The sequence below is a fragment of the Zea mays genome, chromosome 2, assembly GCF_902167145.1.
Source record: "Zea mays cultivar B73 chromosome 2, Zm-B73-REFERENCE-NAM-5.0, whole genome shotgun sequence".
In the NCBI taxonomy this organism is placed as follows: domain Eukaryota; kingdom Viridiplantae; phylum Streptophyta; class Magnoliopsida; order Poales; family Poaceae; genus Zea; species Zea mays.
The window spans coordinates 207,012,431-207,033,835 of record NC_050097.1 but is presented as its reverse complement, the minus strand read 5'-3'; the positions used below and the strand labels follow the sequence as shown (position 1 = coordinate 207,033,835).

General features: G+C 44.2%; 4 protein-coding genes and 1 long non-coding RNA gene across 10 annotated transcripts; 2 read left to right on the top strand and 3 right to left on the bottom strand.

Moving 5' to 3' along the window:
- Nucleotides 1-605: 605 nt before the first annotated feature.
- LOC103647684 (uncharacterized) lies at nucleotides 606-2,220 on the bottom strand. 4 transcript variants are annotated; one of them, XR_004856412.1, is made up of 4 exons: nucleotides 1,905-2,220; nucleotides 1,614-1,831; nucleotides 1,329-1,535; nucleotides 606-1,220 (listed from the first exon to the last, which is right to left on the bottom strand). XR_004856412.1 is itself a non-coding variant. In XM_008672194.4 (4 exons), exons 3-4 carry the CDS (start codon nucleotides 1,489-1,491, stop codon nucleotides 843-845), a joined length of 558 nt encoding a protein of 185 aa, XP_008670416.1. In that variant the 5' UTR covers nucleotides 1,492-1,535; nucleotides 1,614-1,831; nucleotides 1,905-2,218; the 3' UTR covers nucleotides 606-842. The 4 variants fall into 4 exon arrangements, 2 of the variants coding, with proteins under 2 accessions (XP_008670416.1, XP_008670415.1); XR_562962.4 differs by having other exon boundaries at nucleotides 1,614-1,835; nucleotides 1,905-2,183; XM_008672194.4 differs by having other exon boundaries at nucleotides 1,312-1,535; nucleotides 1,905-2,218.
- LOC100192683 (uncharacterized) lies at nucleotides 1,962-11,622 on the top strand. 2 transcript variants are annotated; one of them, NM_001137888.1, is made up of 8 exons: nucleotides 2,035-2,155; nucleotides 2,264-2,324; nucleotides 3,568-3,686; nucleotides 9,467-9,680; nucleotides 9,759-9,826; nucleotides 9,906-9,978; nucleotides 10,666-10,778; nucleotides 11,220-11,592. In NM_001137888.1, the coding sequence occupies exons 1-8, from the start codon at nucleotides 2,141-2,143 to the stop codon at nucleotides 11,370-11,372; spliced, it is 816 nt and encodes a 271-aa protein (NP_001131360.1). In that variant the 5' UTR covers nucleotides 2,035-2,140; the 3' UTR covers nucleotides 11,373-11,592. The 2 variants fall into 2 exon arrangements, with proteins under 2 accessions (XP_035820396.1, NP_001131360.1); XM_035964503.1 differs by lacking the exon at nucleotides 3,568-3,686 and having other exon boundaries at nucleotides 1,962-2,155; nucleotides 11,220-11,622.
- LOC103647685 (uncharacterized) lies at nucleotides 4,756-6,876 on the top strand. Its single transcript, XR_562963.3, has 2 exons — nucleotides 4,756-5,314; nucleotides 5,395-6,876. It is a non-coding gene; the product is annotated as an uncharacterized lncRNA (long non-coding RNA).
- Nucleotides 7,634-9,267, bottom strand: LOC103647686 (uncharacterized). Its single transcript, XM_035965461.1, has 2 exons — nucleotides 8,851-9,267; nucleotides 7,634-7,731 (listed from the first exon to the last, which is right to left on the bottom strand). Exons 1-2 carry the CDS (start codon nucleotides 9,260-9,262, stop codon nucleotides 7,652-7,654), a joined length of 492 nt encoding a protein of 163 aa, XP_035821354.1. The 5' UTR covers nucleotides 9,263-9,267; the 3' UTR covers nucleotides 7,634-7,651.
- Nucleotides 11,623-12,268: 646 nt separating the features above from the next.
- LOC100279915 (uncharacterized) lies at nucleotides 12,269-19,944 on the bottom strand. Of its 2 annotated transcripts, NM_001152867.1 has the most exon segments (10): nucleotides 12,294-12,776; nucleotides 12,849-13,129; nucleotides 13,219-13,453; nucleotides 13,562-13,849; nucleotides 13,932-13,982; nucleotides 15,539-15,674; nucleotides 15,766-15,866; nucleotides 17,112-17,282; nucleotides 17,366-17,463; nucleotides 18,906-19,775. In NM_001152867.1, coding segments are annotated over 10 exon segments (2,373 nt in total). In that variant the 5' UTR covers nucleotides 19,696-19,775; the 3' UTR covers nucleotides 12,294-12,554.
- Between the last annotated feature and the right edge of the window lie 1,461 nt (nucleotides 19,945-21,405).

The following is a 21,405-nucleotide window of genomic DNA, read 5'->3' as shown; positions in this document are numbered from 1 at the left end:
TCAGTTAGCGCTAGTATAATCGTGTTAGCTTCAGTTCAGTTAGCTTCAGTTAGTCTTAGTCTGATCGTGTTAGCTTCAGTTCAGTTAGCTTCAATTCAGTTCAGTTAGCTTCAGTTATTTTTAGTTAGCTTCAGTTAGTCCTAGTCTAATCGTGTTAGCTTCAGTTCAGTTAGCTTCAGTTAGTCCTAGTCCGAGTTCAGTTAGCTTCAATTAGTCCTAGCTTCAGTCCAATATGTCGTGAACGATGCAGTTCCCTGGGAGCACGTCCCTGTAGAACTCTGTCAGCACGTCCCTGGTCAGTAAGGCACGAAGAGAAGGCCGACAAGGCAAAGTGACAGAAAACCAAGCAGACAGAACTGAACTCTGAAAATGCTACTGAATTTCTGAAGTAGCTTGTTTTCTGAAGTAGCAAGTTTTTGAAAATGCTACTGATTTCAGTTAGCTGCCAAGTTTCTGAAAATGCTACTGAATTCAGTTAGCTGCCAAGTTTTTGAAAATTCAGTAGCCTGTTTTCTGAAGTTAGCTGCCTAAGGTTTTGGACTGTTAATGAGGGATGCTTGACATATTCGGGACACCTGAAATAATGTTTAGATCCATGTACAAGCTGGAATAAGCTGAATTCATTAAACTGGGCACACATAGTTGAAGATACATCATGAACTACAAGTTGAAGATACATTATGGCCAAAACAATCATGGCCGAAACCAAGTTGAACTAAAAATACATCATGAATTACAAGTCTCACAAAATACATTGGCAATAGAATACTACATCAAATTAATACATGGCTATTGTCGAGGAGGCAACTCTATCATAGACAAATAGCTCAGATAGTCTCACTTCATACAGAGCCCTTCATACGGCGATCAGGGATCTCATCCGAGTCAAAAGAAGAGTTGTCCTCATCTGAACCACACTGCTCAGTACAATCACAATGAACATTGGTTTTGAAATCATCGTACATTCCAAGGGCTTCGTAATCCTCAAGTAGAGGTTGCGGACCAATAAGAACTTCCTCCAAATCCCTGCTCATAATGTCTAGACCTTTTGCAATTTCAGTAACATCACTCATGGCATTAACCAAGCAATTTTTGTGCAACATATCCAAATACTCAGGCACATGATTGTGGCGGCTCAACTTCCTCAACTCATCGGCAGATAATTGCATATGTCTAATGGCGTCTAAAAGACCATCCCAAACTCGATTATATCTTTGCGCCTGCAACCAAATGAATAATGACATTCAATATCACATTATAGTATTGACTGTTACTATAATAACACATTATGTTATTTACAGTAAAACATACTGGACCATGTGTCCTACATAATCGATGGCGCGGGCGTAATCTACTAGTGCCATAATCAATGTTACTCGTGTCGACGATGCCTGTGCGCCTACTCCCTTCTGCAGCTTCTGCGACATCTTTGCGTGTGTCGGCCCTAGCAGGTCCAGATCCGATAGGAATGGATCTTGGAGATTTCTCCATGGCCGCGGGGAAGGAACCTACAACGACCTGCTCAAGATTGACGGCTACAGGGCCGAACACCAGGGAGAGGAGCAGGAGTGAGAGGGGCGCCACGGAAGAGAAAGGGGCACTCAAGAGGATACCTTGGAAGGGAAGGAGACAGGGCCGAACAGGGAGAGGAGCGCCTTCAGAAAACAGGGAGAGGAGCGCCGTGCCAGAGAGCTCCAGCGTCGTCGAGGAGAGGAGCGCCGTCGAGGAGGAGCGCTCGTCGAGGAGAGGAGGAGCGCTCGGGGAGAGGAGCGCCCGTGGATCCGTTCTAAGAAACGGACTGCCGTAACAACGAGTTGAGCGCCGGCTAAATCTGACTTAGATACCAAAATTCCAAAGTTCAACGGATTATAATACTAAAATTCTAATTGCGCTGTTCGGGATACCTATTTTCAGAAGCTCAGTGTTGGTGATACCACGGTCCCAAAAAATCTCTTTGGACCACAGCCCCAAACCATGAACAGGGTCACAGTGTAGGCCCACTCGCAGTCGCACCACTTGCACACGGGCGGCCACCGCACATCAGCACTTTTACGAGCCCTCCTATCTCTCGATTTCTCGCGCAGCGGCCCTCCCCTTCTCTCGCCGCCGCCGCCGCGTGTTCCGTCGTCTCCTCTCACCGATGGCTTTTGCTAAGGTACTCTTTTGCATTGTCTACGGTTCAAATCGATTAGGGCGCTGGCATCGCCCTAGGGTTTGGTTTTGACGCTTTTTTTCCCTCTCTTGTCTGTTTGTGCTGGGTAAGGTCGGTGCTGCGACGCAATTGGAGAACAGAGGCGCGCTGTCGAAAAGGTTACGCAACGACGGTGAGATCCCGGCCTTTCCCATTCTGATATGTTTTTCACCCGCTTGTTAAGCCGGAATTAGGGTTTAGTCGAGTTGCAACATGGAGATGTTCTCGGGCAGTATTTTGGTCGTTTTTGTTTGGGAATTAGGGATTGATCAATCGCAAGGCCAACAGAGCCGTAATTGAGACACGGGCGGCTCAAATAGATGCAATTAGGAGAATGTGCGCTTGAATTGACCTAGGTTCACCATAGACTTTTGTAAGGAGTCTTTTGTATGGAGTTTGGGAATTTCGACTATGTGTCACTCCTCTGGTTTGTTTTGGTTAGCTTTAAACACTTAGATGGCTGTGGGTCGTGGTCACCGTTTTAGTCTATCCTATCCTATATGTGTATTGCATAGAGTTCTCATGGAGAACAAAGTCTAGTTCTAGAAGGGGATGTATCATACTACCATGCCTTTTATCTAATTTGGTTCTGATTAGTATCTTGTGCATTAGGCTCGTGGTTAATCGTATGCCTGTGTAAAGTAGTTGCTGGAGTTTGAGAGGCCGTCGCCTGATGATGGAAGAATGGGTTTGTAAGGCTATGTGACACAATAAAATGTAGCTTGCTGTGGTTGCTTTCTGTGCCAAGAGTTCATGGATGTGTTATTGATACTCCATCCTAATATATAAGGCACAACCACTTTTTATTCTAGTCCCATGATATGCAAAAGGGCCTCTAGCTAAGTTGGTTAGGTGGTCTGAGTAGCACTCAGATCTTGGTTTCGACTCCCCATGGGAGCGAATTTCAAGCCGTGGTTAAAAAAATCCCCTCGTCTGTCCCATGCCAAAGCACAGGACTAAGGCCCGGCCCCGATCGCGGTCGTTTGTCACATGGGCTACGGTGCCGTTGTGTATGGGTGGGGCAGGGGTTCGGGGGGTTTTCTCGACCTGCGTGGGCATGCTCTCTCTAGACATGCATATAACGATGCAATAGTACTAGTGTTGATAGAGAGAATTAAATACAATACTTGGTCTTTGAACCAGATGTGATTACGCCTTATATATTAGGATGGAGGGAGTAGTCAATTTAATGGTTTACCTATGGATGTGTTCATTGATAGTCATTTTCATGGTTTGCTTAGCATTGTTGGGAGAAACTCCATGGGTTAAATGGATTACATTATCTTCTTTTCCCACCCCTTCTGGAAAGGAAACTAATTACAATGCCTTGTTTTACTTGAGTCTTGTTGGTTAAGAAAAGGTTCTACTATTTTCAGTGTCTGTAAGGGAGGGGGACTGGAATTGTCCTCAGTGTGGTAATGTCAACTTCAGTTTTAGAAATGTTTGCAACCGTGGAGCCTGTGGTGCACCCCGTCCATCACCGAGTCCAAGTCCAGTAAGTTGTCATAGATTTTTTTCCTAAGTAATGTCATTAATGATCTGTAGTGTCAAATGGAATATATGTTAAACACTAGAGGACCAGGGCTCTGTTTTGTTCTTCTCCCTTCCTTTTTCATCCTGGGAGATTACACGTGCATATAGTTTTATCATTCATTTACAATTTCTAGAGTTTTTGGATCAGTTGGAAACATGCCACTCAAAATTTTGAAAAATTGGAAACTAGTTCATTTTCATGCCACTCCATGGCATCAAAATGAACTAGCCGTCCAATTTTGTAAAAGTTGAGTGGCATGTATACAATTAATACTATATTTATATTATATATTGTGTGTGTGTGTGTGAGTTATATGAGCACCCGCTATCATCTGCTAGTCAAGGGGTTATGATGCATGCTTATGATACTGATTGCTTAAAAATTAATGTGTTTCATTCATGATAGCCACATGAAAGGGAGACTTTTGCGATTATGAAACGCCGCGGATGTGGCTTCGACGAAACGGAGGCGTTGGCGAGGGTTTCGACGATATGAAAAACCAGGGGACAGACTCCACTCTGAAATAGACTGACAATCGATATTAGCCGTTGAGAGAACGAATAACCATCCTCCGTCCGTGCGCCGTTGTCTTCTCCTGTCTCCTTCATTCTCCATTCTACGGATCTTCTCCCGTCTCCTTCTTCTCCCGTCTCCTACGGATCTTGCCTCCTGCCTGGGAGATCTCCTTGCCTGGTATAGGAGTGGTTTTCCCCTCCCTGTTCTCCTCTCTTACTTCTATCCGAGATCTCTTCTTCATTCTCCATTTACCTGCTGTTGGGAATCTGCAGAACCTCAGCGTCGGACGCAAGCTTCGTACCAACGCCCTGCTGGTACCGCAACGGGCCATTGGGCGGGGCGCCGCAACGCCCTTGTTCGTCTGTCCCATCTCCACGGCACCACGCCCTTGCACGTCTTCGCCTTCTCCATGGATGCATCAGCTGCGGCCACCGACGTCGAGGTCGACGAGCAGTCCCCCCTAGGTTTGTCTATTTGTTCTTGCTTCAAGCTACCATTAGTTGTCTATTTGTTCTTGCTTCAAGCTACCATTATTGTAATACAATCTGAACATTGAATCATGTAGTAGTGGAAGGCATAGGCTTGTCTTCGGGTGTGAATGTAGAAGACGAATCTGTGTTTGATTGGGCTTCTATGGTTCTCAGTGGTTTGTGGGAGGAGGAAGGGAGACATGATGTTCCTAGTGAGACGCAAATGTATTCGCAACTTGGACTAATTGAAGAGAACGAGGCAGAGGAAAATAGAAGGGATGAAGCCTTACGAGGTGGTACAACTAATTTTGATGAATCGGACCATGTTGATTCAGGAGACCAAAATACAAACCAACCATGTGAGGACTACCTACCGGACGAGAAGAGAGCTAAGTATGATAAAATTAATCCCTCAATGCAGCCAGTTTGTTTCCGAACATGAAGGAATTTAGAATTGCTATGAGACAATATGCCATAAAGCATGAGTTTGAGCTTGGAATCGATGTGACTTCGACTACTCGATATGTTGGCTATTGCAAAGCTGGTGATTGTCCTTGGAGGATCTATGCACGGGAGGAAAAGAAAGGATTACCTACCATCGTGGTAAGTAATTTTCCTTTTTATGTTAGCAATAATTTTTCAATTTTTTGTTGTTTAATAAATCTTGAAACGACAATTTGCAGGTTGCTGTCTTGCATGACGTTCATACTTGCACATCTAGTGGCAAGAGGAAGACGACAACACCAAGTAGTGGATGGGTAGCATTTCACGCTATTCCACTACCAATGAAGAAACCCCAAATGGGTGCTAAGGAGTTGCAAGATATACTACAAGGATTTCATAATATCTGAATTTTCTGGGAACCGAAGGAGACAAATGGTTCCCAGTTTTGTTCCCAGAATACAGTTTCAATAGAGAAAATATAGCCTGAAGAACTATTTGTCCACAATATAGCCTGAAAATAACTGGGAACTTGCGCAGAAAACATAGCCTGAAAATATAGCCAGAAAACATGGGAACTTGCGCAGTATTCCATAAAGCAAGTACATAGTCTTGACATAATTGTCTTACATTAACCATAAAGCAAGTACATAGTTGTCTTACATAAACACAACCACATCACATAGTGAGATGTTACAAGTACGTAGTCTTGGCATCACCAAAGTCTTCATAACTGCTAACTAGTTCATCTCATGACACAAACTCGTTACAAGTTTATCTCATGACCACAAAAGATACAACCACATAAGAAACATCTTGGCTACTTAAATAGTACGATCAAATATCTCGTCGTAGTCGTAGCCCATAATATGACAGTGCTCGGCCAATGAAACAACCACTTTATTCTCCTCCCATTTCATGTCTTCAAACACCATTTCCCACAGCTCCGGATCTTCTGACACATATCCATCCACTTGGTCCTCAACATCAGAAATGTCAGGGCCGTCTTCAACATCCGAAGGGGGATGATGAAGGTCCCAACCAGGAGATTTATTCTCCAGATCTTCTTCACAGACAATACAAGTCTTCTCGAGGTTCTTGCAAATATCATTCAAATGGGCAGCAAGCTTTCCAACCTTATCCCCTTCAACTTCAGGGATACTACAACACATCCTATTCTTATGTAACAGTGAAGATTGCCTCCTCATCTCTTGAATGACATATCGCAGTGAGTTCTTGACGCTAACGTGATACTTCAAATCAACATGTTCCTGTACAAATAAACTATTTGGTGATCAGGTGGACGACTAAGTTCCCATGTTTGTGAAGAACTAACCCTAATTCGAATGAACAGCAGCCCTAAAATGAACAGCAGCCCTGAACCATATTAAAAATGCGGCAAACGAAGAGAGAAACAAAATCAGTCACCTTGGAGTTATCTTCAACAAAGCTTCGATACTTCACAGCTTCGACGGCAACCAATGAAGAAACCCCAAATGGGTGCTAAGGAGTTGCAAGATATACTACAAGGATTTCATAATATCTGAATTTTCTGGGAACCGAAGGAGACAAATGGTTCCCAGTTTTGTTCCCAGAATACAGTTTCAATAGAGAAAATATAGCCTGAAGAACTATTTGTCCACAATATAGCCTGAAAATAACTGGGAACTTGCGCAGAAAACATAGCCTGAAAATATAGCCAGAAAACATGGGAACTTGCGCAGTATTCCATAAAGCAAGTACATAGTCTTGACATAATTGTCTTACATTAACCATAAAGCAAGTACATAGTTGTCTTACATAAACACAACCACATCACATAGTGAGATGTTACAAGTACGTAGTCTTGGCATCACCAAAGTCTTCATAACTGCTAACTAGTTCATCTCATGACACAAACTCGTTACAAGTTTATCTCATGACCACAAAAGATACAACCACATAAGAAACATCTTGGCTACTTAAATAGTACGATCAAATATCTCGTCGTAGTCGTAGCCCATAATATGACAGTGCTCGGCCAATGAAACAACCACTTTATTCTCCTCCCACTTCATGTCTTCAAACACCATTTCCCACAGGTCCGGATCTTCTGACACATATCCATCCAGTTGGTCCTCAACATCAGAAATGTCAGGGTCGTCTTCAACATCCGAAGGGGGATGATGAAGGTCCCAACCAGGAGATTTATTCTCCAGATCTTCTTCACAGACAATACAAGTCTTCTCGAGGTTCTTGCAAATATCATTCAAATGGGCAGCAAGCTTTCCAACCTTACCCCCTTCAACTTTAGGGATACTACAACACATCCTATTCATGTTATGTAACAGTGAAGATTGCCTCCTCATCTCTTGAATGACATATCGCAGTGAGTTCTTGACGCTAACGTGATACTTCAAATCAACATGTTCCTGTACAAATAAACTATTTGGTGATCAGGTGGACGACTAAGTTCCCATGTTTGTGAAGAACTAACCCTAATTCGAATGAACAGCAGCCCTAAAATGAACAGCAGCCCTGAACCATATTAAAAATGCGGCAAACGAAGAGAGAAACAAAATCAGTCACCTTGGAGTTATCTTCAACAAAGCTTCGATACTTCACAGCTTCGACGACAACCAATGAAGAAACCCCAAATGGGTGCTAAGGAGTTGCAAGATATACTACAAGGATTTCATAATATCTGAATTTTCTGGGAACCGAAGGAGACAAATGGTTCCCAGTTTTGTTCCCAGAATACAGTTTCAATAGAGAAAATACAGCCTGAAGAACTATTTGTCCACAATATAGCCTGAAAATAACTGGGAACTTGCGCAGAAAACATAGCCTGAAAATATAGCCAGAAAACATGGGAACTTGCGCAGTATTCCATAAAGCAAGTACATAGTCTTGACATAATTGTCTTACATTAACCATAAAGCAAGTACATAGTTGTCTTACATAAACACAACCACATCACATAGTGAGATGTTACAAGTACGTAGTCTTGGCATCACCAAAGTCTTCATAACTGCTAACTAGTTCATCTCATGACACAAACTCGTTACAAGTTTATCTCATGACCACAAAAGATACAACCACATAAGAAACATCTTGGCTACTTAAATAGTACGATCAAATATCTCGTCGTAGTCGTAGCCCATAATATGACAGTGCTCGGCCAATGAAACAACCACTTTATTCTCCTCCCACTTCATGTCTTCAAACACCATTTCCCACAGCTCCGGATCTTCTGACACATATCCATCCACTTGGTCCTCAACATCAGAAATGTCAGGGTCGTCTTCAACATCCGAAGGGGGATGATGAAGGTCCCAACCAGGAGATTTATTCTCCAGATCTTCACAGACAATACAAGTCTTCTCGAGGTTCTTGCAAATATCATTCAAATGGGCAGCAAGCTTTCCAACCTTACCCCCTTCAACTTCAGGGATACTACAACACATCCTATTCATGTTATGTAATAGTGAAGATTGCCTCCTCATCTCTTGAATGACATATCGCAGTGAGTTCTTGACGCTAACGTGATACTTCAAATCAACATGTTCCTGTACAAATAAACTATTTGGTGATCAGGTGGACGACTAAGTTCCCATGTTTGTGAAGAACTAACCCTAATTCGAATGAACAACAGCCCTGAACCATATTAAAAATGCGGCAAACGAAGAGAGAAACAAAATCAGTCACCTTGGAGTTATCTTCAACAAAGCTTCGATACTTCACAGCTTCGACGACAAGTTTAACCTTGTCGGCGGCATTACTGGCAGATTGCACCGCCGCTCGTGCCTCCTTCTCAGCCACCAACGCAGCACATCTAGCCTCCGCAGCTGCAACAGCCGCAGCACGAGCAGCATCAACAGCATCTGCCACAACGACGACAGGAGCATTTCGATCCATGGGTGCGGCGGCTAGGGTTCGGTTGAGGAAGGGAGCTAAAGGAAAGGGAGTGGCGTACCAGGGAAACTGGAGAGAACGGCTAGGGTCCTTGGCAGCTGTCTCTTGGCGGCTAGGGTTCGGTGGAGAACTTGTACCGATAGCGGGTAACGGCTGCGTGACGGCGTAAGTATCAGCGTGAGAATCGTCGTCCTTACTTGGTAATGGTAGCGTCATGTCCATTTCAGAGTGGAGTCTGTCCCCTGGTTTTTCATATCGTCGAAACCCTCGCCAACGCCTCCGTTTCGTCGAAGCCACATCCGCGGCGTTTCATAATCGCAAAAGTCTCCATGAAAGGGAATATGTTTATGCATCATGTCTAGGTTATCAACTATTCAACTCTTTGAGATGTCTTTTTATTAACTTCTATTTCTTTTACAGAGAATGATGCCAGCACCTCCTGCTCCTGGATATGACCGACTACCTCTGTTTTACGGAGGAGGTGGTGGCGCTCCATCTCCAATTTCACTTGGATCTGGTAGCTATGGTGGTCCATATCCACACCTTGGGATGCGATATGGTTATGGTCCACCAGTAGGAGCTCCTGGTTCATATGGCCTTTTCTCGTCATATGGTCAACCTGGGCCAATGAGTGGTCTGTGTTTCTTACACACTTGATAGTTGCAGTTATTCAACATTTTCTTGATTGCCTTTTTTTTGGTAATTGTTGCAGGTATGGGATATGGCCCAGGACCTGAGCTAGGCCGATATAGCTATGGGTTTAGAGGTTCTCCAATGCCGGTTTGTCTTCAGTAAAACCATAAACGTCTATTGGCCTTTTTATTGTGGGGATTGTGGTCATGTTTTATGTCTGAAATAGGTTTCTAGCCCATGGTCTGGTGGAGCAATAGCTGAAAACAATGACAACATTGCTTCACGAAAGCGCCGTGGAGGTAAGTTTATCTTCTTTTCACATCATTATACTTTTGATTGCATGTATTTTGTTTCTCCAGGCTCATTGCAGTTTAATGGGATTTATTAATTAGTGATTTTCTATGTTCAGCTATGATATATAACAATTAATTTTTATGAACTCATGGTATGATAGTTAACTGTCTTAAAAATGTTAGCCCCCTATGGAATGCGGGAAGTTTTCCTGCTTCCTGTGTTTTTCCTGCGAAGATGAACTGATTTCTGTTAAATTCTTGTATGATTCCTCTGAAATTCCTGCATCCCAAAGGGGGGGGGGCTAAGTTTGTATCTTTTATATCATTGGATTAGTTCAGTCTAGAACTGGCAGCATTTCTTGGCATATTTATGGATCGTATGATTATACATTTATACTTACATTGTCGGCTAATGAGAGTGGATGATAGTTTAACAGTTTGGTGAAACTGAAGCATATCGTTTAATTGGCAGCCTTTGGGTATCCTTCAAGCCCAGAAGTAGGTTTAGTAGTTAATTGGTTCAGTACACATGCCACTATGTTGAGAATTGCATCAATTAAATAAAGTTGATCAGCCTGTTCTTTTGTGGTAGACCATGCTTATCATTTAGTTGTTGCAGTTCACTTCTTCCTTTTCCAGTTTTCTTGTTCCCATTTCCGATTTCTCAGCTGTTATGCAAATTCTTATATGTAGGCCCTGATGGACTTTCTGAGGGTGACTGGACCTGTCCCAAATGCGACAACATTAACTTTTCCTTCAGAAACACTTGCAACATGAAGAAATGTGGAGCTCCGAGGCCAACTCCTGTAAGCATGATTACCCCTCTCTTGGACTGCTGTCAATACAGCAATACTACGTCCCAAAATATTAGTCGTTTTAGCTCTTGATTTTTATGTCTATGTTCAAATGGATGATGATGAATCTAGACATATATATAAAACAAATACATTAATTATTGTATGAATCAACTAAAAAGGTAAAAAAAATATTTTGGGACAGAGAGAGTATTATTTTGTGAACGACATTACGACAGACCTTTTAATATGTTTATATTATAAGATGGTTCTCTGTGTTTCCTTTCGGTATTTTTGTATATGGCACAGTATAAATAGAGTGCACCAACCTTTATGGACAAAGGTTTCTTGATGAAATGACGATGCACAATTAGCAAGATGTTTGAAAAAAAAAATGTTGTGTGCAAAGTGCTTCGTTTTAATTTTTTGTTTTGATATAATCAACTCTTGTAGGGAGCTAACACGAGCTCATCTAGGAAGGACAATAAGGAAGCCCCTGAAGGAAGCTGGACCTGTCCAGAGTGCAATAACCTGAACTACCCGTTTCGTTCGGTGTGCAACAGGAAAGGATGCTCGTACAACAAGTCAGCCCCGACGAATAACTGAACCTAACCTCCGCACAGCGCACCATATTGTTGAGACGTGTCGTCGAACTATTCTTGTATCCTTAGATTGTATCCTAGCTAGTCGTGTGTAATCTTTGAACTGCACAAAAATGTGTGCCTGGAGACGAGCGAATATATTCATTACGTTTAATTTGTTCGTTATGTTTAATTTACTTGCTATACTTTCTATGTTCGAAATTATAAGTCCCGTCATTGTTCCCAACACAGTTTAAAAATAGAAGATTCATTTTTTTCTTGCGCTAATTGGATGGTATCCTTGATAGCATGCGATGATAAGAATATGTTATCAGAAACTAAAATTTCTCGTACTTTTTGCTATGAAAGAGAAAGATATATGTATATTAATTTTGAATATGTGTTATTCAACTGGGTGATGATCAGTCAAACTAAAATAACTTTAAAATTGTCTTACAAAGAGCAGAGTAACTTAAATTTGCTAAGTCAATTTAATTTTTTTAAGTCATTTTAAAAACGAGTGATCATCACCCTAAGATGTTAAGTCATTTGTTAAGACAGCCTTTTAATAGAGTACCTTTTAAATGCTGAAAACAAGGAAGAACACTATTCTTATTAACTACTAAATAAGGCATTTATTTATGTATCTAATTATATAAAAAAGTATAGCTAGAAAAGCTGTACATCTAGTGTTTGGTTTCTAGAGACTAATTTTTAGTCACTTTCATTTTATTACATTTTAGTATCCAAATTGTTAAATACAGAAACTAAAATAGGATTTATATATTTAACAATTTAAATACTAAAATGAAATAAAATTGAGTGATTAAAAATTAGTTACTAGAAACCAAACTAACTCTAAGGTTCTCTATACATGAATCTAAATCATGGCAGGTGAATACGCGGTATCTAAACAAGGCATAAAAGCGTCAACACGGACGTGTGTAACGGTTAAACTCGGTGACTGGTCATTTGAACGTAGCATTTCTACAAACTTACATAGCATAGCTCATAGAACGTGTCCCCTCTAACATGACCAAAACTTTACATGTGCTTATCCTAACCTAACAGCAGCAAGAGAGGCCCCTAACTATGTAGCATCTGTATCTATATATATTATATATTCTCATATAGTAAATCCTACAGTAACAAGGTACCAATGGAATAAATAGAATATTTTCATCGCGGCCCCTGACTTTGAGAACCTTTACATGCCGACACACTTTGCCCACCTGAACCAGCACGAAATCTTTTCCGGCAATCGGTAGGGTTCCAAGGTAGCAGGATCCACCTCGAGAGATTTGGGATCTGTCCAAACGTACACACCGCGCTCTTGTCGGCTGCCTGGCACAGTGTTGTCAAGGATCAACGCGACAAGGAGAGCCACCACAACGTTGATGGATAGGAGCGCATTCACTGCATAATTCAACTGCATCACAATTTAGACTGTTAGTAGTTTGATTTATGGAAAGATATTCTAGCTGCACGGGTGAGAGCTCACCCCACTGCTGGCTGTGCGAACTGGTCCACTTGACGCTGCAGCATAAGGGAGAAGATAGCTTGGCAAGATAAGATTGGAGCTGGGTTCGTACTGCTGAAAGTATGCAGGGATTGACAGGGAGATGAATAGGGTAAATCCAACTATTATCAAGTTTCTGGAGCTTGCTGCTTGGGTGTATCGCAACGTAGACAAGCCAAGTGCAACGATTAGCGCCCAGGTGAAGCACAGAACAGAGGCGGCCAATGCAAGAGGTATAGAGGCTAGGAGAGCTCCGATTTTACCTACAGCCATTGAACTCAGCTTTAGGAAGTTCGCATTTAATAAAAAATATGATGAGATATAACTGCAATATAGAAGTGTCGGATCATACCAAAGAAGGAGCAGACGACTAAAACGGCTGCCCCAAGCTGCAATGCCCTTCTGCTGGCCATTTTGGTCGTTTCAAGGGTGTGTATGTTCTCTGTTAATGTTATCGATCCTGTACCTGTACCCCACACTCCAGCAATAAAACTTGAAATCCCTTCAAGCCCAATCGCTCTGCTGACAACTCCGCGTGTTGGTGGACTTAAATTTACCAGCAGCGATGCAGCATGGTACGATGAAAGCTGCATATGCACCGGCATGTCAATGCATGCTAGCCATCAAGCATCTTAAGGTTTTTTTTTTTGTACAGTTGCTGATGAGTGGCTGTTCTGCAGATAGGGGCTACTCACCGAATCAACTGAAGCAACCAGCGACACTATTATCATGATGATACCCGTCTTAGAATGAAATGTTGGTGGGCCCCATTGGAACGGATAGGGAATCCTCACCCAGGCAGCAGTTCTCCATGCACTAGAAACATCAGTACGGCAGCGTCTCATGGTTTCTAAATGCCTTCTGCATGAATCCAGTAATATGTTTGAACTGGGTATATTTGAGCTGCAACCTTTGAAGTTATATGCTCCACCCGCAGTTAGGAAGAATGAATATGCCCATACAATTGCAACACTGAGGGGCACCTGCCAATACATCCCAGTGTGGTCAGCACACAACCAACTACCCGCACAAAGGGTGTAAAGGGAGAAGGGATCAGAAAAGTACCGCATAGACAAGGAAGATATGGTTGCCAAACAGGGATATTTTTCTCAAGTACTGAAATGGATAAGTACATTAATCAGTTAGACATGGAGCAATACAAGTCAAAGGGAAAAACATGCCAGTGAAAATGATTAAAATACAAACAGGTATGTTGTGAACTGTGATGCACTCGTAAGATAGTCCCGGTACTCAGCCCTCCCGTAGGAGGCCCTAGGAGTAAACCAGATCTATTCTTCTTGCTTATCTCAACTAACACCCTGCGCCCCTCCTTATATAGAGACGTAACCCTAACTTAAAAGCTAAGCAACATAACAAACCCTATCTGGCCGGCACTGTTCACGCGCTACAGTAACCGCGCGTGAACAGTGGCCACGTCTAACCTAACCATAATGCCCTAGCTAATGGGCTTAAGGCCCATAACATTCCATCCCTCCTTAAAAACAGTTCGTCCGCGAGCTGTAGTCAAGAAGAATTGACTCATACAAAACTAGCACTTAATGACTCAATACTAAGTCTTTTACATCTCGACTTAGTCTTTTATTCACCTAGAAAAAAATTGGTCGGATCTACCGAAGAGGACGCGTCGGCGGCCAGCTCGACCAATGAAGGACGTGGCTGCGGTGGCGCAGAGGGCTCCCTGCGCCTGGCAAAGGTCGGTGGCACCCTCCGGTGTTGTAGCTCAGGTGACCACGCCGCGGCGGGGGCCAAGGTGGCCGACGTCGACCACAGCTGCGACGACGCAGCAGATGGTTGTCTGTGGTGCAGAAGATTGATGGCCACGACGCGGAGGATTGGTAGCTGTGGCGTGGAGGGTTATCCCGCAGCAGCACCTCTACAGGTTGGGCCACCATGGTCCCGATTGTTGCAGATTGGGCGAGCAGATCCGCGCACAGTCGGCCCACGCCTGGACCTCCACGAGCACGAAGGCGGGCTGCAGCAGTGGCACGGCCACCACAACGTAGAACGCCGCCTCCACCTCCTCCCTGGGTGTGTCGGGTTGCAGCCCATCGTCCTCGACCCGGCCGCCTCCGCCCGCGCCCAGGCCGCCCTCGCTCGCGCCCAAACAGCCCGCGGTAGAAGCAGAGGGGCTGACCCACGCCTGCTCGAGCTTGGCTAGACGAGCGTCGTGGGAATCCAAACGGGCATTGATGGTGGCGAGTTGCGCGAGGATGAGGTCCATCTTGGCGGAGTAGGTCACAAGATCGTCGTGAGCGCTGGCCATGGTGGCGATGCGCGCGTAGTGGCTCCGGTACCAATTTGTTGTGAACTGTGGTGCACTCGCAAGATAGTCCCGGTACTCAGCCCTCCCGTAGGAGGCCCTAGGAGTAAACCAGATCTATTCTTCTTGCTCATCTCAACTAACACCCTGCCCCTCCTTATATAGAGTAACCCTAACTTAAAAGCTAAGCAACATAACAAACCCTATCTGGCCGACACTGTTTAAAAGCTACAGTAACCGCGCGTGAACAGTGGACGTGTCTAACCTAACCATAATGCCCTAGCTAATGGGCTTAAGGCCCATAACAAGGTAATAAGAAAAAACAGGCAAGGAAACAAATGGCAAGATATGATTAAGTTTTATTCATCAAAAGGAAGTTAAAAGGATATACCAGAGTGCACAGAAGAACCAACAGAATGAGCGGCATGCTGATTTCTACACAGCTGCCAGCCTGAGGAAAACCATAACTAAAAAATGCCAAACCCACTGCAGCAATAGTCGGTGCCACCACTACTGGATTTATTAACCTGTAAATCCATAGTTAGGCATTAAACATATTCCATTTTTGTGAGGTTTATTCTAGATTGTAGAGTTAATCATGTGTGTTTCTAGACATACCTCAGAAACAGTGACATAAGGCCAGTGTATCCTAATATTATCTGAAATACTGAACCAACAAGTATAGCCCCCTGTAGTTCTCTCATTATGTGCTTGAATTTCTGCATATGATATAAAACACATTTAAATTGACTTGAGGCCCGTTTATACTAAAAAAAGTGAAAATCTTTCCCCCAACCTACAAAGCTAAATCCTGATGATAGGTTTGACCTAGTGATGAATGTTAAAAGCATAGTTCAATGCAAGCTCAGGCCATTTCACAACATAACCTCTGGAAATATAAACAGGAATTGGTTCAATATCAGCACATCATTACAGAAAGAGGTTGGCCGCTGTGTAGGTCAAAGCAGATCTCCTTTGTGTCCTTAGGTTGTCTCTAGCAAATTATGCATATGGTCGCATAAAACATTGTTTAGTGAAGTTTAAAATATGGGATGGAATGGGAGATAGGATGGGTAAGCTGCTGGAGACAACCTTACCAATAGAGCCAGGGCCAATAGGGAGTAAAGATGGGAACAGTTCAGGAAGCATGAACACTAAACTGCTGCCCTACTTTGAGAGACATTGCTTCACATTTGGTGGTCGGGATACACATGAGGTGAGTGTCACCCCGGCGATAGAAAAGGAAAGGCAAATTTAGCCGCCAATTGACTCCATTCATGGGTACAAAAAAAGGAATAGGAGTCAAAATTTACTAATTTAGCCCACAGCACATATACCTTGTAAAAAACCTCTTTTGTTTACTTCCTTCGGAGCTATCATGTCAATTTGCAAAGTTTATAAGCAATTACTATCAACTTCTAAGGCCAGACACCAAAATATCTTAAGATATATTGTCTGCATTCTGCGCCATTATCTGAACACCTGGTACACGAAAAGAAGAGATTGCCCCAGGGATCCTCCTAGCGATTTAGTTGCAATGAATCTCCCCTTCCCAAACAGCCCCAATTTGGATCCTAAATGCACTGGCGTTTAGACCCAGTGATAAGTTGAGCTTGACATACTACATGATGTCACCTCATTTGAATTTCTCAGAAACCCCATACTCCGTTTTCAAAGCAAGTGTCACTATGGTATTCATGCCGGTCAAACTTTCTCAGGTTTGACTAGATTTGTAGAAAATATTAACAACATTTGTATCTTCAAATAAGTTTATTATAAAAATAGATTCCATGATCTATCTAATGAAACTAATTATATTCCATAAATATCAATATTTTATTGTATATTAATTTGGTCAAAGTTAAAAGCATTTGACACCTTGAGAAGCGAGAACAACACTTATTTTGGGATGGAGGGACAAAAGGTGCAGGTAAAGTAAAAGGGGCTCTAGGATTGAATCGTACATTGTCACTAAGATTTCTGAACTCCTCTGAGTTCGCAATTACCAACGCTGGAGCCAAATATACAAAGGAGCTTCCTTGAATCAGTGGAAGCCGAGAACCCAAAAAAGTATGTAGTATTGTAGTAAGACCAGAGATTAATAACATGGTGGAGATGACTGTTGCAGTATCCTCCTGCCAAATTAAATAAATTTATTATTTGAAGGTGGGTTTCAATGTAAGAAAGTGCAATTAAGAAAGGAAGGAAAGCTTCATACATCAGAGCCACCCATTGTAGGTACCAGTATCAAAGGAACAAAGACAAGCGAACCAGCTATTGACAGGTAATGTTGTATGCCATAAAATATGAGGGGTGCTGCAATTGGAAAAAGGAAATTATGTCAATAGTTATTACCACATTTATAACTGTATTCACATCAAAATTTATCAAACAGGGAAAAAACACAGATCAAATAGGGTTAACTATTTTCCTTTAATTGATAAATTATAGAAACAGAAGGGCAAGCCTGGTGCAGCGGTAAGAGTTGTCTCACTGAGTCACCAAGTCGCGGGTTTGAAGCAACGTCTCTCCGTATTTGCAGGGGAAGGATTGCATCGGTTTATCCCTTTTCCAAACCACACTCATGTGGGAGCCTCTGGTACTAGGTCTGCCGTCTGCCCTTTCTCTCATAAATTATGGAAGCCTTTCTACCTATCTTAGATTCTCTCAACCACTACATTAACAAATGATCTAACACACAAAAGTGTGATGGTCTATTCATCCTTTGCCAAAATAAAATGATGTGAAGTTATCACAAAACCTAAAATGTGTTTTTAAAGCCTAGACCCTGAACTTAAAACCAGGCAGGGATGTTATCAGAAAACCTAAGATGTGTTTTTAAATTCTAGACCGGAAGCCTTTCAACCAATCTTGGATTCTCTCAACCACTACATTAACAAATAATCTAACACACGCTGCTCTTACAAAAGTGTGATGGTCTATTTCATCCTTTGCCAAAATAAGTGATGTGAAGTTATCAGAAAACCTAAAATGTGTTTTTTAAATCCTAGACCCTGAACTTAAATCAGGCAGGGATGGGAGACAGCTAAAAGGACTCCACACCTCCAGCTTAGTTCTTTTATATTTTCTACTAGGACTCAAAAGATGACATATTATGCTACGAGAATAAGAGATATAAATCTTGTTAACATTGCTAACGATAACACCAAGATGGGAGATTGTTCACTAGACTTGGTATCTAGGGGACATCAACAGATGGATAAAATTGTTGGTCACCTTCCGATGTTTCAACATACCTACAGCCATTTCAACAATTCAAGTAGTATTAGCGCAGTGAGTGCCAATATATGGCAATGCATCCGTGATACTATCTGAAAGATGAAGAATGGATATGTTACGCATAGCCAAACTGCAGAATACACATCTAAAATTATTGATTTTCCAAATTTCTTATACTCAGAAATGCTTTTCAACTACTATTGCTTTAAGAAAAAAACCGGTTTAGTCAACTCACACTACAGACCTCGTTCCATTTTGAGCCCTTTTTTCATTACTCAGCACCAGTGGAAACCAGCGACATTGACAATTATTTGACAAAAACTGACTTCGACGAGTAGCAAATAATTGGACACTAACTGAAGTATAAGTATGTCGACTATCACTATCAGGAGGGCTATTGATTATTCCTAGAACATCAGTATCATCAAGACTCGACCAAGAAAACATCTGGTGCGCAAAATGCAGGCTGCAATTCGCCATTATATGAAGCAACACAAAGTTGAGAGCAGCGAACTCACCCCATCCGGGGTTCTCGGTTACACCACACCGGAGTCCCGACGCCTCATACAGCGGGGCCGTCTCAGCAGCGGCGGCGGCAGCGCCCGCAGCTCCTTCATCCTCATTCGCCCACTGCTCCTGGTAGTACGCAGCCAGCTCGGCATCCCTCTCCTCGTCCTCCTTCTTCCTCCTCGCCTCGGCCTCCTCCGCCTTCCGCTTCGCCTCTGCGTCCTCGGCCTTCTTCCTCGCGTCCGCGTCCGCGAGCGCTCCGTTGCCGTTCCGGCCGGCATTGGCCGGCGCCTGGCCTCTCTCGACGCCGCCGTTCCTCCGGGTGGCGTCCCCGCGCGCGCCTCCCCTCCGCGCGTCCGGCTCCGCCGACCCCGGCACCGCCTCCTCGCGGCCGAAGCCCGGCGGGATCTGGAGCTCGCCGCGGAGGTCGATGCGTCGACGCGGGCGTCTGCCGCGTCCGCGGCCGGGCGCGGGATCGAGGTCATCCTCCGCGTCCGGATCGGGGTCCCGCTCCGGCGGCGGGCGCGGCGGGCGACGCGAGGAGGCCGGGGGAGGCGGCGGCGGTGGCTGCGGCGCGGCGGAGGAGGCGAAGGAGGAGTTGGACTCCCCCGAGAAGAAAGCCGAGGGGTGGAACCCCGTGCGGCGCGCCCAGGAGCGCAGCTCCCGCGGGTTGTGGTCGCGGTTGTTGCCCATGAACCGCGGCACTCGGTCGCCGTCGCCGCCTCCTGCATCACCCGCCCCCGCGCCGCCTGCGCCTGCGCCTGCACCGCCGCGGCCTGTAGTCCGCCGGGAGCTCGGCATCGCCACCGCCGCGCTGCGCGCTCGAGGGAGCTGGGCGGAGTGGGGTGGTGGTGTGGACTGTGGAAGCCTGGAAGCGAAGCGAGCGAAGGCAGCCAGCAAGCAGCAACCCGTACAAGAGAGCGAGAGGTACCACGTCGCTTTTACAAAGCGGCAGCAGGCAGCAGCCGTTGGGGGCGAAAGGTAAAGGCCAGCGTTGAACTTGTCCCTGACGTGTGGTCCCTCCCAGTACGGCATATATTGGGCCCAGCGGCAGTGAGTGGTGGCAACTGCAATTGCATGTACTCGGGGAGAAGCGGAGAACAGGGAGAAGTTGCGTTTGCGGAGGTTGTGGGCTTTTTTGGGATGATTTTTTTATAAGTAACATCATTTTTCTTTAGAATTTTTATTTTTCTAAAAAAATAGTTTATTTTCTCTTTAGTAAATAGAGTTGTTAAACTCAAACTAGTCCTAAAAAGATTTTTTTCGAAAAATCTAGATTCCTGGACAATTTAAGGGGTGTTTAGTTTCTATGACTAATTTTTAGTCCCTCCATATTAATTTCCTTTAGTTTCTAAATTATCAAACACAAGAACAAAAATAGACATAATCTATCTTTTAGTATTTGTGTCCTACAATTTAGGGACTACAAGAGACTAAAATAGGGGAACTAAAAAATAACCATAACTGTGGAAGAAAAAGGAATTCCAGGCAAAAGGACAACGAGATTCTAATCAGCACTCATCACTACCATGAAGACTAAAGAGTTAGGTTCACTAAGCACTTTTCTAGGGCTGGTTAATCAAGTCTATCAGAGAACAAAGGTCGGTATCGAGTCTCGAGTCTCGACCCAACCAGGTGTCAGGTGGACAACTAAGGGCCCCTTTGGTAGGGCTTATTTTTCAGCTTCGGCTCTGGCTCATGCAAAAGTTGTGCCAAACACCTCTTTTTCAAATGGCTTCACCAGTGAAGTGCTTTTCCAAAATGAACTAGAGGGCATGAGCCAAAAAAAGTGGCTCACCCGGCTTCAGCTCACGTCATTTTTGCACAATAGCCCTCCCACCAGTCCAAATTATTTTTTTGGTCCTGCCCTCAATCCCTAGCCACGTACAGGAGAGATCGACCAGTATCGGTCTTTCTCCCACAAAGGCGCCGCCAGCAACCAGCGCTGGCCCCCTGCTGCGCGTCCCCCCTCCCGTCCAGCTCGCCGGAGCAGCTCCTCGCCGGCCCCCGTCGTGCAGTCCGCCACCAGCCCTCCGTCCAGGTCGTCGTCACGCCAGCCGCCGTGGAGGGCGCCGCCACCTCTGTGAAGAACGCCGCCACATCCGTGAAGGGCGCCGCTAGGTACTGCTCCCTCCCTCCATTTTGTTGCAATCCACCCTCAAGACATCGCCATCCCTTGGTGTCCAGATCTCTCTCCCTGCAGCTGACCATCATTCTCCTCCCTATAGGTCGCCATGAATCCGCTACGTCGCCAGCTGTTGCCGCCGTCTGGCCAAGGCCAACCATCCAATGCCGGAGTAGGTCGTGGTTCCACTGGTGCTGTGGGCGAGGGTGTGGTACCAACAAGTGTCGGGTCTTTGGATGCGAATTGGGCTACTCACATCGACACATCAGCTGTACAAGACGATTTTGTTTAGTTATATTGGAACTGTAATTCATATTTGCATTAGTACTTGTACCTGTTACAATATTTTTATTAATGAATCTGTCTTATCTATGTTGCGCAGAGTT

Excerpts from the sequence above, each read along its gene's own strand:
- LOC103647684 (XM_008672194.4), bottom strand. The coding sequence starts at position 1,491 with ATGGAGAAATCTCCAAGATCCATTCCTATCGGATCTGGACCTGCTAGG. Across the intron at positions 1,221-1,311 it reads TATGTAGGACACATGGTCCA|GCGCAAAGATATAATCGAGT; the intron begins GTATGTTTTACT and ends ATTTGGTTGCAG.
- LOC100192683 (NM_001137888.1), top strand. Across the intron at positions 2,325-3,567 it reads GAAAAGGTTACGCAACGACG|TGTCTGTAAGGGAGGGGGAC; the intron begins GTGAGATCCCGG and ends TACTATTTTCAG. Across the intron at positions 3,687-9,466 it reads CATCACCGAGTCCAAGTCCA|AGAATGATGCCAGCACCTCC; the intron begins GTAAGTTGTCAT and ends TTTCTTTTACAG.
- LOC103647686 (XM_035965461.1), bottom strand. The coding sequence starts at position 9,262 with ATGACGCTACCATTACCAAGTAAGGACGACGATTCTCACGCTGATACT. Across the intron at positions 7,732-8,850 it reads GTATCGAAGCTTTGTTGAAG|ATAACTCCAAGGTGACTGAT; the intron begins ATAACTCCAAGG and ends GCTTTGTTGAAG.
- LOC100279915 (XM_008669610.3), bottom strand. The coding sequence starts at position 19,929 with ATGCCGTACTGGGAGGGACCACACGTCAGGGACAAGTTCAACGCTGGC. Across the intron at positions 17,464-18,905 it reads AACCGAGAACCCCGGATGGG|CACCCCTCATATTTTATGGC; the intron begins GTGAGTTCGCTG and ends TTCCAATTGCAG. Across the intron at positions 17,283-17,365 it reads CTACAATGGGTGGCTCTGAT|GAGGATACTGCAACAGTCAT; the intron begins GTATGAAGCTTT and ends TTAATTTGGCAG.